Source organism: Nicotiana tomentosiformis, chromosome 2, assembly GCF_000390325.3.
Source record: "Nicotiana tomentosiformis chromosome 2, ASM39032v3, whole genome shotgun sequence".
Taxonomy (NCBI): Eukaryota; Viridiplantae; Streptophyta; class Magnoliopsida; order Solanales; family Solanaceae; genus Nicotiana; species Nicotiana tomentosiformis.
The window spans coordinates 114,633,175-114,651,605 of NC_090813.1; the positions used below are offsets into that span (position 1 = coordinate 114,633,175).

Genomic DNA, 18,431 nt, shown 5'->3' on the forward strand with positions numbered 1-18,431 from the left:
TAATCTTTTTAAATTTTTTTATCTATAATAATTTACTGATTTAATACTTACCTACTACAATGGCATAATAAAAATGGCTAGATAATTTACTTTTGACTTCTATTGTACACAATGTTGGTCTGAATTAGATGAAAATTTATAAACACCACTGACGAACTCTCATTTTTGTTTGACCAAATTTATTTTGTTAAGTAAATTAATATACAAAACAATTTGGGGGAAAATACAAAGGAAAAAGTTATTCAACTTATTTGAAGTATTAAAAAGAGGGAGCATTTGAGGGTGAATGGTAATAGATGTGTGGAAAGAAAGGACATAGGATGATATAATATAATGGATCTCGCATACTCCACTTGCTAAACATAGTCAACCCTCACATAATTTATATTGTTTAAGGCCACAAATTAAAATTTCTCCACTCTCGTCGAGATACTGCCAAAGAATATTCCTCTAATTTATGTGTAAAATTGTTGCATTAAAGAGTGCAAATTTGTTGAATTTAGAGCCGCAATTGTCACGACCCAAACACCCCTCTGAAACATGTTGTGTCGGCACCTAGTCTCTACGACTAGGTAAGCCTAATAAATTACGGAAATAACAATACGAAAGTAAAACTTGGCAACTAACATCAGTGGATAACTGAATAACTAGTAACAATGCCGCTCGACAGGTACAATAACCAATATTCTATAATACACAGTCTTTTCAAAACCCGGAACATCGTAAGTCATAAGCTACAGAAGGAAACTAGTAACTTTATACTCCAGAGTCTAATAAAAAGAAGTACGGAAGGTAAATGACATAGGAGAGAATAGAGGGGGACTCCGAGGTCTGCGAATGCAGAAGATATACCTTGAAGTCTCTGTACAGTAGCAAGCACTCTCAACTAATAGCGGAGCTGATAAGAAGTACCTGGATCTGCACACAAAACTTGTGCAGAAGAGTAGCATGAGTAAACCATAATGGTACCCAGTAAGTGCCAAGTCTAACCTCGGCAGAGTAGTGACGAGGTCAGGTCCGGGCCGTACTGGGATATAATAATAAGACAGATGATATACTAAAAATGAAGTAAAAACGGAGAATTTAACAGCAAGAATTCACAGAGAAACAACAACACAAGAACAATGTGATAACAATAGGGGCGCTCCCGAGATACCGTCTCATAGTCCCAAAAGTAAATGTGCAGGGAGATCTCCCGAGAAATCGCCTCGTAGTCTCAAAAGTAAATATGTAGGGAGAACTCCCGAGGAACCGCCTCGTAGTCTCAAAAGTAAATGTGCAGGGAGAACTCCCGAGGAACCGCCTCGTAGTCTCAAAAGTAAATATACAGAGAGAACTCCCGAGGAACCGCCTCGTAATCTCAAAAGTAAATATGCAGGGAGAACTCCTGAAGAATTGCCTCGTAGTCTCAAAAGTAAATACACAGCTCAAACCAATAAATACAACAGTTAACAGCAAGATTTCTATAGTTATATTGATAAAGAACAAGAAAAAGCAGGAAATCAACTGGGCATGTTTCAGAGAATTCAAATAAGTAGTTAAAGCACGTAGACATGCGATATTAGACTAAACAGGATAGCTACACATATTGGAATAGCTCAATTAAAAATGAAAGCGAGCTAATACTCATTTAAATGGTATAACTCAATTTAAACTAAGAACAGATTACTACTCAGTAAAATAAAATGGGTTTTACAGCAAATAGGTCGTGTACGTACTCGTCACCTCACGTATACGGCGCTCACATATCATAACAGTAGCAAATACTAAGGGTATTTCACCCACACAAGGTTAGGCAAGACAGTTACCTCGAACCAAGCTCAATCAATCGGTAACAATGCCTTTTCCATGAATATCCAACTCTAAATGGCCTAAATCTAGCCAAAAATAATTACATATCATCAATACAACTCTAATAGACTAATCTAATTAATGAAATCAAGACTTTAATAAATATTTCAAAAATCGTCCTAAAAGTCTACCCGGGTCCACGTCTCGGAATCGGGTAAATGTCACGAAATATGAATACCCATTCACTCACGAGCTTACCCATACCAGAATTACCAAAATCCGACACCAAATCGCCACTCAATTCCTCAAATCAACTCACCAAATCCCTAACCTCCAACTCCCAATTTTCACCTTAAATACACATAACTAGGTGGAAAAATAAATGGGGAATCAATATTATTGATCAAAAATAAGTCTCTCACTACTAGAACTGACTCAATTGTAGAGGTATTAATACTGATATCTCTCACGTAAGCTAGATACGCGTCACACCCCTTCTCAACCATTCGTTGAGCTTTAAGAAATGAAATAACTCTGCTGGGAGTATACTCTAAGATACATCTCCACTCTAATCGCGGTAAATCTGGCATAGACAACGTCATGGTCTTAGCGTGACAATCAAGAATAGCATAAAGAGGCGACAAGCAGTCCATGCCCAAGATAACATCAAAATCTACCATGCTGAGTAATAATAAATCGGCTCTGGTCTCAAAACCACTAAGAGCAATCAAACACGGCCGATACACGCGGTCTACAACAAGAGAATCTCCCACAGGAGTAGACACATAAACAGGGGAACTCAAAGAATCATGAGATACGTCCAAATACGGGGCAAAATAAGAGGACACATAGGAATATGTAGAGCCTGGGTCAAATAATACCGACGCATCTCTATGACAGACCGGAACAATACCAGTAATGACAAAGTTGGAAGAAACTGCCTCTATACGAGCCTGAAGAGCATAATATCTGGCCTGACCTCCCCCTCTAGGGCGACCTCGACCTCCCCAACCTCCACCTTGAGCTAGCTGAGTAGTTGGTGCTGGAATCATAACCTGAGGACCCAGTGGGGAATGTGGTGGCTGAGAAGTCTGCGGAGGTGCACCCCTCATAAGTCTGGGGCAATCCCTTACCATATGGCGAGTGTCGCCACACTCAAAACAACCCCTCGGAGGGCGTGGATGATATGACTGACTCAGGCCAGATCTGTTGGACTGACCGCTAAAAGCACCCCGAGCAGGAGGCACACTAGATACTAGCAGTGCATAATAAGGCTCCTAGGGCCTAGCAGAGGCTGGAACACCACTGGCGGCTGGAAGAGCTGAATGAACGGGGCGACTCACATAACCCCTACCATGGCGAACTGCAGCTGGGGCATGAGTACCACTGTAAGTGCCAGACGCTCGAGACCTCTTGGCCTCCCTCTCCTTTCTATCCCGAGCAAGCATGTCCTCCAATCTCGTTAAGAAATATCCATCTCCAACTCCCTGGCCATACTAATTCGAATACTAGGGTGGAGTCCCTCAATAAACCGTCGAACCTTCTCTCGAACTGTGGCAACCAAGGCTGGTGCATGTCGGGCCAAATCATTGAAGCGGACTGCATACTCTGACACAGTCATAGCACCCTAGTGCAGCTGCTCAAACTCCGCTCGCCATGAGTCCATGAGGCTCTGAGGGACATACTCTCTCAAAAACATGTCCGAGAACTGAGTCCATGTAAGTGAAACTGCCTCATCCAGACTACTCAACTCATAAGCACGCCACCACTGATAGGTTGTTCCTCTAAGCTAGAAGGTGGTAAAAGAAACCCCACTCCTCCAGAAAAACCTGAGCATTATCCGTAGCCAATCCGTCGAAGGTAGGTGGGTGGTACTTCTTGTACCTTTCAAGTTTGAGCTGCACAGCCTCAAAAGCGGTTGTCCTAGTCTCGTGCTGAACAAGAGCTACCGGCTACATAGGGATGAACTCTAGGTCATGGTCAACCTGGATCCCCTACTCAGGAGTACGGGTTACGGGAGTTTGTGCCCCTCCCCCAGCCTGAGATGTGGCAGGAGCAAGTGGAATCAATCCAGCCTGAGCTAAGGTGCTGAACATGCTCAGAAACTGGACTAGAATCTCTTGGAGAGCTAGTGCAGCAATAAGCACCTCAGGTGCCTGCCCACCAGCTGGAGCTACTGGGGGCTCCTCTGACGCAGTGCGCGCGGGTTCTCTGGCTACACTGTGTGGTCATCCTCGGCCTCTACCCCAGCCCCGGCCTCTCGCGGATCTAGTAGGGGGCGCGGGTGCCTGGTCATCCGATCCTCTGGTACGGGTCCTCACCATCTGTGAGAAAGAATAGAATACAAAAGTTTAGAATTTTTTTTATGTCAACAAATTTCGTATCACAAGGAATAAAAGAAGTATAATTTGTTTCCTAACAGTTCCATAACCTCCCGAAAATAATTATAGACGTCTCCGTACCGATCCACGAGACTCTAATAAACCGTCTTGTGACTCACGACACCTATGATCCTAGAGCTATGACACCAACTTGTCACGACCCAAACACCCCTCCGAAATACGTCGTGACGGAAAAAAAAAGCCTAACAAATTGCGGAAATGACAATACGAAAGAAAAACTAGGCAACTAACATCAGTGGATAACTAAATAACTAGTAACAATGCCGCTCGACAGGTATAATAATCAATACTCTATAATACACAATCTTCCCAAAACCCGGAACATCGTAAGTCACAAAGCTACAGAAGGAAACTAGTATCTCTATACCCCAGAGTCTAACGAAAAGAAGTACGGAAGGTAAATGACATAGGAGAGAATAGAGGGGGACTCTGAGGTCTGCGGACGCGGCAGATATACCTTGAAGTCTCTGTACAGCAGCAAACACTCTCAGCTAATAGCGGGGGCTGATAAGAAGTACCTGGATCTGCACACAAAACATGTGCAGAAGAGTAGCATGAGTACACCACAACGGTACCCAGTACGTTCCAAGCCTAACCTCGGTAGAGTAGTGACGAGGTCAGGTCCGGGCCCTACTACGATATAATAATAAGACAGACGATATACGAAAAATGAAGTAAAGATGGAGAATTTAACAACAAGAATTCACAGAGAAACAACAACACAAGAACAATGTGATAACAACAGGGGCACTCTCGAGATACCGTCTCGTAATCCCAAAAGTAAATGTGCAGGGAGATCTCCCAAGGAACCACCTCGTAGTCTCAAAAGTAAATATGCAGGGAGAACTCCCGAGAAACCGCCTTGTAGTCTCAAAAGTAAATGTGCAAGGAGAACTCCCGAGGAACCGCCTCGTAGTCTCAAAAGTAAATATGTAGGGAGAACTCCCGAGAAACTTCCTCGTAGTCTCAAAAGTAAATACATAGCTCAAACTGATAAATACAATAGTTAACAGTAAGTTTCTATAGTTATACTCATAAAGAATAAGGAAAAGCAGGAAATCAACTAGGCATGCTTCACAGAATTCAAATAAGCAGTTAAAGCACGTAGGCATGCGATATTAGACTAAACAGGATAGCTACACATATTGGAATAGCTCAATTAAGAATGAAAGCAGGCTAATACTCATTTAAACGGTATAACTCAATTTAAAGGAATAACAGATTACTACTCAGTAAAATAAATCAGGTTTTACAACAAATAGCTCGTGTACGTACTCATCACCTCACGTACACGGTGCTCACATATCACAACATTACCAAATCCTAAGGGGATTTCTCCCACATAAGGTTAGGCAAGCCACTTACCTCGAACCAAGCTCAATCAATCGGTAACAATGCCTTTTCCACGAATATCCGACTTCGAATGGCCCAAATCTAGCCAAAAATAATTATATATCATCAATACAACTATAATAGACTAATCTAATTAATGGAATCAAGACTTTAACAAAATTTTCGAAAATCGTCCTAAAAGTCGACACGGGCCCACATCTCGGAATCGGATAAAAGTCACGATATATGAACACCCATTCACTCACGAGCTTACCCATATCAAAATTACCAAAATTCGACACCAAATCGCCACTCAATTCCTCAAATCAACTAACCAAATCCCTAACCTCCAACACCCAATTTCCACCTTACATACACACTAACTAGGTGGAAAAATAAATGGGGAAGCAAGATTATTGATCAAAAATAATCACAAGGGACTTACCTCAAGAAATCCCTCGAAAATGCTCTCAAGAAATCGCCAAACCCGAGCTCAAAATGTCTAAAATGAGTAAAAATCAAGAACCCTTGCATTTAAGTGTTCTGTCCAGAAATTGCGCACCTGCAGGCCTCTAGTCGCACCTGTAACGCCGCACCTGCGGAAAATCCATCGCATGTGCGGAAATGGCTTAAGGTGAATGGGACCGCTTCTGCGATCAGGTGGTCGCACCTGTGTGTGCGCACCTGCGGACAAATGGCCCGCTTCTGCGGTCCTCCTTCGCGTCTGCGGTTCCTCTAGTGCATCTGCGGGCATCGCAGATGCGGCATTTTCCTCGCACCTGCGACCCCTAACAAAACCTCCCCACTCCGCTGCTACGCCCCTCCTTCTGCACGTGCAAGTCCGCACCTGCGGTCTCCCCACCGCAGGTGCGAAAACACCATAAACCAGAAAACTTCAGCAATTTGCATAAGTCTTAATCAGCTACAGACCTCAAATTCACAGTCCGAACACGCTCCTAAGTCCAAAATTACCAAACGGAACTAATAGAACCGACCAAACTCCAATCCAAAGTCGTCTTCACACAGTTCGAACTATAGTCAAAATCCTAAGACTTAAGCTTTCGTTTAGGGACTAAGTGTCCCAAAATCACTCTGAAACCATAACAACAACCTCCGGGTAAATCACATAAGTAAAAAAAGATACGGGGGAAAGAGTAAATAGCGGATCGGGGCTAATACACTCAAAACAACCAGCCGGGTCGTTACAGCAAATTAGTAGATTGAATGTATAAAGCAGAAAATTTTAAAATTACTAGTCTTAGGGTACGCGCGTTGCGAGTGTTCCTATATCAATAATAACAAACTTTTTAAAAATAGTATAAATTATATTCAAAAGTTGTTTTTGAATTGTAAATAAAAATTAACAAAAAAGGAAGTTACTAGAATTCCGTCGCATTTCGAATATTTTGTCAATGCATGCTTAGCTTTCTTATGCTAAAGTTAGTTTTTAAAAAGTTTTCTCATGAGCAAGCTCGTTTTCTACAATGTTGGTCATGTTTAGGGCTATGGATTAATTACGAACCTCGGCTTTAGACTGAAACAACAAATTTAGAAAAAGAAAGAAAGAAAAGTCGATTAAATATTTTAACTATTATTCTTTTAAACAAAGTTTTGCCTATTTCGAAATCCGTAGTTATCTCAAAGGGAAATGAAACAGTAAAGAAAATGAACAGAGTCAGTGTTGAGCTTGTGACGTTTGGGAGAAAATTAAAGGAAGGGCAGTTCTACTGCTACTCAGTTTTACCTTTCTCTAAATAAAAAAGAAAAGAAAGAATGACTTATACCCGGCCCCTATGGAGAAGCAAGCTTCCAGAATGGCTTTCTTGCTTTGCGTTAGGACTTTGCTAAGGTACAATTGTCGATCGTAGAGCATTGACAAAAGTGTTAACTCTAAGCAACTAATGAAAATAAGAGTCACTTTGGCTTTTAAAGGCAATCAATCGTAGTCTTTGGATCAGGTATGAATCATAAACTATCTATAGGTTTTAGTCAATCTATTTAGAAGTTGGTATCCAGCAATTACTTGTATGCATTAAACGTAATTTTAATCTATCAATTTGGTAGAAAATACAAAAAGAAAGTCAATATATAAAGGTAAACATCTATGCATTCTGTTGGTATATTTATATTTTAGTAAGAAAGCTGCTAATTAGGGCACACAACTGATAATAACGACACATCCTGAGAAATTGGAAATTAGAATGAGATATAATCTAGGAAATAAAATCACTGAAAGTTAACTCTAAAACTCATGCGGAGTAATACATTATGAATGTGTGAGTAGTTTTATCTATTATTACTTATTGCAATGTAATTATTTACATTCTTCTACAACAATGTTAAGAGTAAATTTCATGGGTGGTCATTAAACTTTGTGTTCATTACCCAAAAGTTTTTTTTTTTTGTTACGTAAAAGTCATTCAACTTTGTACTCATTACCCAAAATTCATTTTTCTTTCTTTTGTTATACAAAAATCACTTTACAATGTACTAATTCTTACAATAATCACTTTGACCAGATTTTACAAACCATTCACCTGAAAAGTCTAGTATGCCCTTGATATTATAAATCCTCCCATTTATGTAATACATTCTATATTATATGCTATATAATATACTTTCCAAGTATTTTACTTATAATTAAAATAACTTAATATTATTTTATTTATTATTTTTATAATATATTCGTACATTTAATGTTTTCTTAACATTAAATTTCAAGACATATAAGTAACATTATTAAATTTGTCAGTAATATTACCGTGAACAAATCTCAAGTCCACGTTCTTAATCATGCTTAATGAAATATGTTTAATAAAAATTAAAAAATCAAAACTCATTGATTTATCAGCCAAGCCATACCCATTAATTTAATAAATAAAAGACCCAGATGTAGCAAAATGACACATCAGATTAATACTTTCAAATAAATAGTATGTGGTCGTGCTTTTGCGCAAAAATCGTCGCACCTGCGAGGACCCCAGGCCAGCCCCAGTCATAAAATATCATACGAACTTAGTCGTATCTTCAAATCACATCCAACAGCACTAAAAACACGAATCACACATAGATTCAAGCCTAATTAACTTTGAAACTTCCAATTTCTACAAACGACGCCGGAACCTATCAAATCACGTCCGATTGACCTCAAATTTTGCACACTAGTCATAAATGACATAACAGACCTATTCAAATTTTAAGAATTGAATTCCGACCCCGGTATCAAAAAGTCACATCCGTGGTCAAATTTTGAAAATCTTTAGTCTTTAAATTTCTAGTTTCCGTCAAATAGCCATAACTTGAGCTAGTGACTTCCAAATTAAATTTCGGGCATACGTCCAAATCCCAGATCACGATACGGACCTATCGGAACTGTAAAAATACTGATCCGAGTCTGTTTGCTAAAAATGTTAACCAAAGTCAACTTAATTGAGTTTTAAAGTTCTATTTCACATTTTAATCCATTTTTCACATAAATATTTTCCGAAAAAATTTACAGATTGCGCATGCAAGTCGAGGAATGATGAATAGTACTTTTCTAGGTCTTAGAACACAGAATTAATTATTAAATTTAAATATGACATTTTGGGTTATCATAGAGGATTTATAATGTCAATGACATAATAGACTTTTCAAGTAAAAGTATTATAAAATCTGGCCATGGTGACTTTTATGATAAATAGAGCAAAGTAAAATAATTTTTGTGTAACAAAAAAAAAAGTGATTTTTGGGTAATGAACACAAAGTTGAATAATTTTTACGTAACAAAAAGAAGAAAAATGACTTTTGCGTAATGAACACAAAGTTAAATGACTAACTATGAAATTTACTCCAATGTTAAAGGAATATTATCAAACTATACGGCAAAATTGTTGACTAACTCTATGTGAATTTTGATTTGTCAAAAGTTAATGTTTTTTGGCATTTCCGTTTGAACTTTAAACATTATAACGACAAATGTTCTTGATATAATGTTAATAGCGCTCTTGGTAAAACATAAATAAATAGATAAACTAACTAAAGGAGTTGTAAAAATTGAATTTGAAATATGTGATGCGTATTGTTTGTGAACTTTATTAAGTTAATTTAAAAATGTAAAGACTTCAGATACATTCACTATAGTAAGTTCTTTGAAAACTTTAAAACCAACTTTAATTCTAAATGACACATTAATGGTTAAGAAATAATATACCTTTTTATTTTGGAAAAGAAGTCTTTCATATTATAAGGATAATTTACACAATTTCATCTCAAATGTGCAACGACCCGACCGGTCGTTTTGAGCTCTAGCACGTCATTTGGCGGTTCAAGGCCTCAAAGATTCACTTCAGGTGTTATGACTTGTACGTGTAGTCGGAATTAAATTTCGGGAAGTTCGGAGTTGATTTGGAAAGAAAATTTTAAATTTGGAAGCTTTAAGTTGGAAGAGTTGACCAAACTTTGACTTTTGAGTAAACGACCTCGGAATCGGGATTTCAAAGTTCCAACAAGTTCGTATGATGATTTCAGACTTGGACGTATGTCCGAATCGAGTTTTGGATGACCCGGGAGAGTTTCTGTTCCTATTGTGAAAGTTGGTATTTTGGAAGAATTTCATAAATTTGGGTTGAGGTGTATTTTAATGATATCGATGTCCGTTTGGGATTCCGAGTCTGGGAATAGCTCCGTATGGTGATTTTGGACTAAGGATCGTGTTTGGAATTTATTTGGGAGTTCGTAGTTAAATTAGACTTGAAATGGCTAAAATAGGAATTTATGTTTTGAAAGTTTGACCGAGGAGTTGGCTTTTTGATATCGGAGTCGGAACATAGTTCTGAAAATTTTCATAGCTCCGTTATGTCATTTATGACTTGTGTGCAAAAATTTGAGGTCAATCGGACTTGATTTGATAAAGTTTCGGCATCAAATGTAGAAGTTGGAAATTTTAAGTTTCATTAAGTTTGAATGGGAGGGTGATTCGTATTTTTAGCGTTGTTCGATATGATTTAAAGGCTCGACTATGCTCGTAATGTGTTTTAGGACTTGTTGGTATGTTTGGTTGGGGTTCCGGGGGCCCCGAGTGTCAATCGGACGAGGCTCGGACTAAGTTGGAAATTGAGAGCCAAAGCTGAAGCTCCCCAGATCTGTCATAATCGCACCTGCATTTGGCTAGCCGCAGGTGCGAGCCCGCATGTACGAGCCACGAGCCGCAAGTGTGAAGAAGAGGAGGGGTCGCTGGGCACTGCAGATGCGAGAAATGAACCGCACTTGCGAAGGACTGAAACGCAGGTGCGTGGAATGGCGCAGGTGCGGGTTAAAAGTCGCAGAAGCGGACTCGAAGGTGCGAGCTGCTGACTGCAGAAGCAAAGGGCCGGCTTAGTGGGAAAGCCGCATCTGTGATGCCTTTTCCGCAGATGCGGAGTCGCAGAAGCGGCTTGAGAGCCGCAGAAGTGAAAAAGTTTGTTGGACATAATGTTAAAAAGGGGCGAGGCTCAGTCATTTTAGTTCTTGTTTCTTCCATTTTTGGGCGATTTTAGAGCTTTTTGAGAGGGTATTTCAACTAGCAACTTGAAGGTAAGTTAATTCTACACACCTTGAGTTAAATACATAGATTATAGGTAGATTATAACCTATAAATCATGGAAATCAAGGGTTAGAGGAAAAATCTAGATTTATATAAATGTCCTCCTTTCTTGTGGAGCGGGCCGAATGCCTCGGCAGTATAGATGCATCTATGGATTGCGCTGCACGTCCCTCGACAGTGTACATGACACTCTGGATTGGGTCGTACGACCTCGGCAAAAATCGTGCCTATTAATAATAATTACATGATACTTTGATATTTTATTGCAGCTTGTGAAGCTAATTGAAAGAATTAATTATCTCTGTTGTTAAGGACATTATGGGTATTCCTATAAATCATGTTGATTAAAAATATTCTATTATAATACTATTGACCCTTAGTGAATGCCAGAGTCGACCTCTCGTTACTACTTCTTCGAGATTAGGCTTAATACTTACTGGGTACACGTTGTTTTCGTATTCATGCTACACTTGCTGCACATTTTTATTATGCAGGTACAGATATGGCTAGTGGCCATGTGGGCGCGGAGGTGTGGTTAAAAATGCGCGGATTTAGGTGAGCTACATTCTAAATTTTACGATCCGCAACCAACAGAGTCTGCTTCGGAGTTATTTATATTTTTTCTGTCTAATTTGTATTCCGAACAGATGCTGTATTTTATTTTAACTCCCTAGTAAATACTCATACACTTGTGACACCGGATTTTGGGAGTAGTTATGGGTTATGTTAGGATCGGGAACCCGGGTAGTGCGTAATTTAGCCAAACAACGGTATAATGACAATGACAAAAATAATGGAAGTTGATAATAACGGCAATTAAAGAATATAAAGAAGACACAAATTTAACGTGATTTGGTCAAGGTGACCTACGTCCACAAGCGGAGAGGAGCAATATTACTATACCAACAAGAGTACAAAATTAGAGTAAATACTCTAATTAATCCCAAATATCCCAAGAAAATAACCTCACAAGATCACTCCAAATAAAGGGTTCACACAAGTATTTCCCAACACTCACTCTCTTACAAAATACTCTATAATGAAATAAAGGAGGAGAAAGAAAGACAAGAGTGAAAAGCTCTTGAATTTGTGTGTTTTCAAATGAGGAGAAACTCCTCTATATATAACAAAAAATCCTTGGCCTAATAATGGATATTATGTCATGGCAAATGTCATGATCCACAAATTTATTATAATGGATATTATGTCATGGCAAATGTCATGAAAATTTGGCCATATTACAAATCTCCACCTTGGCCTAATTTTGGCTTATATTTAGTAAATTTTCTCCACCTTCTCCGCAAAAACCCCAATGGTAAAAATCATTTTTCATAAATGCCAATCAAGTTGAGGCAAAGCTTGAACTTGGACACTGGAAGAGGTTTTTTGAACATGTCAGCAGGATTGTCTCTAGTGTTGATCTTCTGAACAGAGACTTTTCTTTCAGCAATGGTTTATCGGATGAAATGATACTTTATATCAATGTGCTTCGTCCTCTCATGATAGATTTGATCTTTAGTCAAGTGAATGGCACTTTGATTATCACAGAAAATGGTAATACCACCTTGGTGTAAACTGAGTTCCGCAAATAGACCCTTCAACCATAAAGCTTCTTTGATCGCCTCGGTCACTGTCATATATTCTGCTTTGGTAGTAGATAAAGCTACTACATATTGTAATGTAGCTTTCCAACTAATAGCGCAACCACCGATGCAAAATACATAGCCTATCAGTGATCTTCTTTTGTCAAGATCACCTGCATAATCTAAGTCTACAAAACCAACCAAAGTGTTAGTATTTCTCCCAAACTCCAAACATGTTTTGAAGTACCTCGCAAGTATCTGAGAATCCATTTCACAGCATGCCAATGTGCTTTACCAGGGCAAGCCATATACTGACTTACCACGCTCACTGCTTGTGAAATGTCTGGACGTGTACAAACCATTGCATACATAATACTGCTGACTGCACTGGAATAAGGAACATGTGCCATGTACCTCTCTTCTTCCTCTAACTGCGGGAACTGAGCAGCTGATAACTTAAAATGAGCAGCAATAGGGGTACTAACTGGTTTAGCATCTTTCATGACAAACCTCTCCAAGACTTTCTCCAAGTACTTCTTCTGGGTCAGAAATAGCCTGTTGGCTTTTCGATCTCTTTTGATCTCCATGCCAAGGATTTTCTTAGCTGCTCCCAAATCTTTCATCTCAAATTTACTTTTCAGCTGACTTTTCAAATTGTGAATTTCTGTTAAATCCTTAGCAGCAATGAGCATGTCATCAACATATAATAATAGGTACACAAATGAACCGTCATTTAACTTCCGGAAGTAAACACAACTATCATACATGCTCCTCGAATAACCATGACCCAACATAAAGGAATCAAACCTTTTATACCATTGTCTTGGAGACTGCTTTAATCCGTATAAGGATTTCTTCAACAAGAAAACATGATCTTCTTTTCCTTCAATTTCAAATCCTTCGGGTTGATGCATGTATATTTGTTCCTCAAGTTTGCCATGTAAGAAAGTTGTCTTAACATCAAGTTGTTCTAATTCCAAATCATACATGGCAACGAAGGCAAGAAAGACATGAATAGAGCTATGTTTAACAACATGTGAGAAAATATCATTAAAATCAACTCCTTGTACCTGACTATAGCCCTTTGCAACTAATCGTGCCTTATACCTCGCATCTTCAACCCCTGGAATGCCATCATTTTTCTTGAAGACCCACTTGCAACCAATAATTCTTTTTCCTGATGGCGGCTTCACAAGAGACCAAGTACCATTCTTGTTGAGAGACTCTATTTCTTCATTCATTGCAATCAGCCACTTGGCTGAGCCTGCACTAGAAACTGCTTCTGAATATTTTGATGGTTATCCAATTTCTTCAGTTTCCTGTGCAACTGAAAAAGAAAATACAACATAATCTCCAAACCTTTATGGTTGTTTACCTTCTCTTCTTGGTCTATGTTTGGCTATAGAATACTCCTCTTCTTCTGGTTCAACTTCAGGAGTCTCAACTTTAGGAATTTCAGCTTCTGTCTCAACTTCAGGGGTTTCAACTGTATTTTGCTCCAAAGTTGATGAGCTTGGCTCAGAAGGAATGTCAATCTCAATCTCCACCTGGTTCTGTGTACTCTTTCCTTTATCTGTATTACAAGAACTAGAAGACTCTTTTCTAGAATGTAACATAGAGGATTCATCAAAGGTTACATCTCTGCTAATTATAAATTTTGATGCCGTGGGATCAGGATACCAAAGTCGGTATCCTTTCACCCCAGATGCATACCCAAGGAAAATGTACTTTTTAGCCCTTGGCTCTAATTTTCCATCATTTACATGCATGTATGGAGGGCAACCAAATATCTTTAAATCAGAATAATTAGCAGGAGTATCTGACCACATTTCCTCTGGAGTCTTAAAGTTCAAAGGTACAGAAGGAGCTCGGTTAACAATATAACAAGCTGTAGAGATAGCTTCTTCCCAAAAGGCGTTTATCAACCCAGCATTTGAAATCATGCAATGAGCCCTTTCCAAAAGAGTTCTATTCATTCTTTCTGCCACACCATTTTGCTGAGGTGTTATTCTTACAGTACGATGTCGAGAAATTCCTTCATTCTTGTAAAATTCGTTGAATTCATCATTACAACATTCCAAGCCATTATCTGTTCTAAGCCGCTTAACTTGTTTTCCTGTTTACTTCTCAATCAAAACTTTTCATTGTTTGAAATTTAAGAAAACAACACTTTTATTTTTCAGGAAATAAACCCAAACTTTCCTTGAATAATCATCAATGAAAGTTAACATATACCTGGCACCACCTTTTGATGGGGTACGTGAAGGACCCCAAAGATCTGAATGAATGTAATCCAAAGTACCTTTTGTTCTATAAATCGCTGGATATTTGAAGCTGACTCATTTCTGCTTCCCGAACACACAATGTTCACAGAACTCCATAGTTTCGGTACTTTGGCCACACAAGAGACCTCTTTTACTGAGGATGGAAAGACCTTTTTCACTCATATACCCCAATCGCATATGCCACAATTTGGTGATGTCAGAATCTTATTTATCTAATATTGAAACTGTAGCAGCACCTGTAACAGTAGATCCCAAAAGAGTATACAACGTACCAGATTTGCGTGCTTTAATGATCACAAGAGCACCATGAGAAATTTTCAGAACTCGACCTTCACCTGTGTACTTGCACCCAAGAGATTCTAGAGTGCCCAAAGAGATGAGATTTTTCTTCAAGTCAGGAACATGTCTAACATCGGTGAGATTTCTCACCACACCATCGTGCATTTTGATTCGGACTGTACCTTTTTCAGTAACTTTGCAGGTAGCATTGTTTCCCATCAAGACAACTCCACCTCCAATAGATTCATATGTGGTAAATAAATCCCGACTGGGACACATATGATAAGAACAACCCGAATCTAAAATTCACTCATTGTTAGATTTCAAACTATTATTAGTTGCTAAAAAAATAGTTCCCTCAATCTCATCAGCAGCTACACTTGCTTCGGCAGTGTCAGTATTTTTGTGCTCATTTTTCTTTTCTGTATGCTTTTCTTTGTTTTTCAATTTAAAGCATTCAGAAATAATGTGACATTTCTTATGACAATATTTGCACATGACATTTCTGTATCTGAATTTTGACCTTGATTTAGGTTTCTCACTACTTGAATCTTTCTTATTGGATCTCTTATGAATAAGTCTTCCCCTTGGTTCCCACTAGTTTCTCCGGTAATATCTCTATCTATTTGTTCTTTTGATTTCAAAATAGATTTGATATCTTTATAAGAGATATTATCCTTTCCATAAAGCATAGTATCTCTTATATGTTTAAACGACTGGGGTAAGGAAACAAGCAATAACACAGCTTGATCCTCATCTTTGATTTCAGCATCTATGTTACTTAAATCCATAAGAAGCGAATCAAACGTATCAAGATGAGTAAGTATAGAGGTACCTTCAGCCATACAAAAAGTGTAGAGTTTTTTACTTTAGGTAAAGTCTATTTTCTACTGTTCTTTTCATATATAGGGTTTTAAGCTTTTCCCATATGCCTTTGGCTGAGCTTTCTGCTGCAATTTCACGCAAAACCTCATTTGAAAGATATAAAATAATACATGCTTTTGCTTTTTTGTCTATGACGGCAAACTCCCCGTCCGTCATTTTATCTGGCATCTTCTCCTTTCCTTGCAGTTCCAAATCTAAGCCATCCTGAAAAAATATAAATATTACTGCCAGCTCAAAAAGTATACAAAATAGGAAACATCAACTTAGAATTATTAACTCCTGCCACTTATTGATATTCTTATTGTTGATCTTGTATGTAATTTTGATGAAAGATATTACATTGTGGCCTTCTAAATACAGAAAGTACACCAGCACCTGGTCAACATTAAATTGATGACCAGCTGAAGAAATATTTGCACAAATAATCCTTTTTCTCTTTTAGGTTCTTTTTGCGAATTGAAGGGCTTTTTTGCTTTAGCATATATAAGTATCTTAGAACCTAATTTGTTAAACACCATTAGCCAAAGTAGGCTAGCATCACTGTCTGCTGCATAAACATAAAAGGTAGTGAGCCTTGCTAATCCACTACATTAAAATAGTAGGTTAGTATTATACTCACTTTTGACTTCTCCAAAATGTGGCCGTCTTATTTTATCTGCAATATGGCACAAATTTAATCACAAAATTCAACATAATTTCTTCCTTTGTGATTCGTGATGATGTTTTCAATATAAACTTATACATTGAACCAACTTATATAAAAATAGATAGAGACTTCTTGTTTGAACAGCAAAATCGAATTGCGGAAGCAAAACTTGAATGATACACCCTAGACATGAAGAGAGAACAATAGAGAGAAAAAGGATATTTTTATTTCCGTCAAAATGTCAAAATGTCTAATCCCCCTGTATCTGAATCCTTCTAATCTGTATATACAACTAGCACATGTTACAAATATGGACCTAAAGCAAGTAGAATTGTGATTACAAAGTAAAGAATGGACTTTCTCATGTAGCAGCTAGTTGGGCCTTTTTATTGGGTTGGTCGCTGTGAAAAGGGCCACCTTTAACAGCCCCCTTAAGTTTGGGGGTGATAACACTCCAAGCTTGTCCAAAAGAGAATGATGTGAAGCACCATGCAAAGCCTTTGTGAAGATATCAGCCAGCTGGTCTGAACTTCTGACAAAATAGAGAGAAATCATCCCAGAAGACAACACAGTCCCTAACAAAGTGACAATCTATTTCAATATGCTTAATGCGTTCATGAAAAACGGGATTCTTGGCTAACCTGACTATCATAGAAGATAGGAACTGGACTGAAAAAGGATAAACCCATATCACCAAGCAAACGAATAAGCCAAGACACCTCTACAACAACCATCCTTAGTACCCGGTATTCTGCCTCAGCAGAAGAAAGAGAGATAGTAGGCTGCTTTTTACTCTTCCAAGAGATAGGGCAACCACCAAGAGAGACATAAAAACTAGACACAGACTTCCTAGAAGTAGCACAAGCAACCCAGTCGGAGTTTGTGTATGTAACAAGAGAGGTGTCAATTGAATTTGAGAACAGAATTTCTTGTGTTAGATCATTGGAGATGTACCTTAAAACATGTAAACTAGCCATCATATGAGGGACTCTAGGAAAATGAAGGAACTGGCTTAGGTGTTGAACAACATAAGAGATGTATGGTCTTGTATGCTGAAGGAAGTTTAACTTCCCAATTAGTTTCCTGTAAGATCCAGGGTATGGTAAGAGATCACCCACATCAGAAGAAAGTTTAACAGAGTGATCCAAGGGAGTAACAACAGGTGTGAAGTTGTCACAATGATACTCAGCCAACAAATCTGAAGCATACTTGTGTTGACTGACAATATATCCAGAAGAATGACTGAAAACCTCCAATCCCAGAAAATATTGGATGGTACCAACATCATTGATCTTGAATTGATCATCTAGAAAACCTTTTAAGGAGTGCATCTCAAATAACTCATCCCCAGCTAGAAATATGTCATCCACATAAACAGCTAGCACAACCAGGGAACCAGCAGAAGATTTGGTGAACAAGGAGTAATCATTTTTGCTAGAAATGTACCCTCTAGAGTGCAATACTTCAGACAGTTTAGAAAATCACTGCCTAGAAGCTTGCTTGAGGACAAATAAAGACTTCTTGAGTTTACAAACCAATTGAGATGAAGGAGAGGAAGAAGAAGAGACCTGAAGACCAGGAGAAATTTTCATATAGACTTCCTTATGAAGATCTCCATACAAAAAAATATTATTCACATCCAGTTGAAACACAGTCAAATGCCTC

The 18,431-nt window shown here is 38.4% G+C and overlaps 1 protein-coding gene across 1 annotated transcript; it reads right to left on the reverse strand.

The window, feature by feature from the left end:
* Window positions 1-17,138: 17,138 nt before the first annotated feature.
* Window positions 17,139-18,358, reverse strand: LOC138905439 (uncharacterized mitochondrial protein AtMg00810-like). The gene is made up of 3 exons (XM_070193963.1): window positions 18,285-18,358; window positions 17,408-18,215; window positions 17,139-17,357 (listed from the first exon to the last, which is right to left on the reverse strand). Exons 1-3 carry the CDS (start codon window positions 18,356-18,358, stop codon window positions 17,139-17,141), a joined length of 1,101 nt encoding a protein of 366 aa, XP_070050064.1.
* Between the last annotated feature and the right edge of the window lie 73 nt (window positions 18,359-18,431).

What these genes read in the sequence shown, in the direction of transcription:
- LOC138905439 (XM_070193963.1), bottom strand. Translation starts at nt 18,358, where the DNA reads ATGAAAATTTCTCCTGGTCTTCAGGTCTCTTCTTCTTCCTCTCCTTCA. An exon ending in TTGGTTTGTAAACTCAAGAA is followed by an intron (nt 18,216 to 18,284) that starts GTCTTTATTTGT and finishes ATTGCACTCTAG; the next exon opens with AGGGTACATTTCTAGCAAAA. An exon ending in CTATCTTCTATGATAGTCAG is followed by an intron (nt 17,358 to 17,407) that starts GTTAGCCAAGAA and finishes ATATTGAAATAG; the next exon opens with ATTGTCACTTTGTTAGGGAC.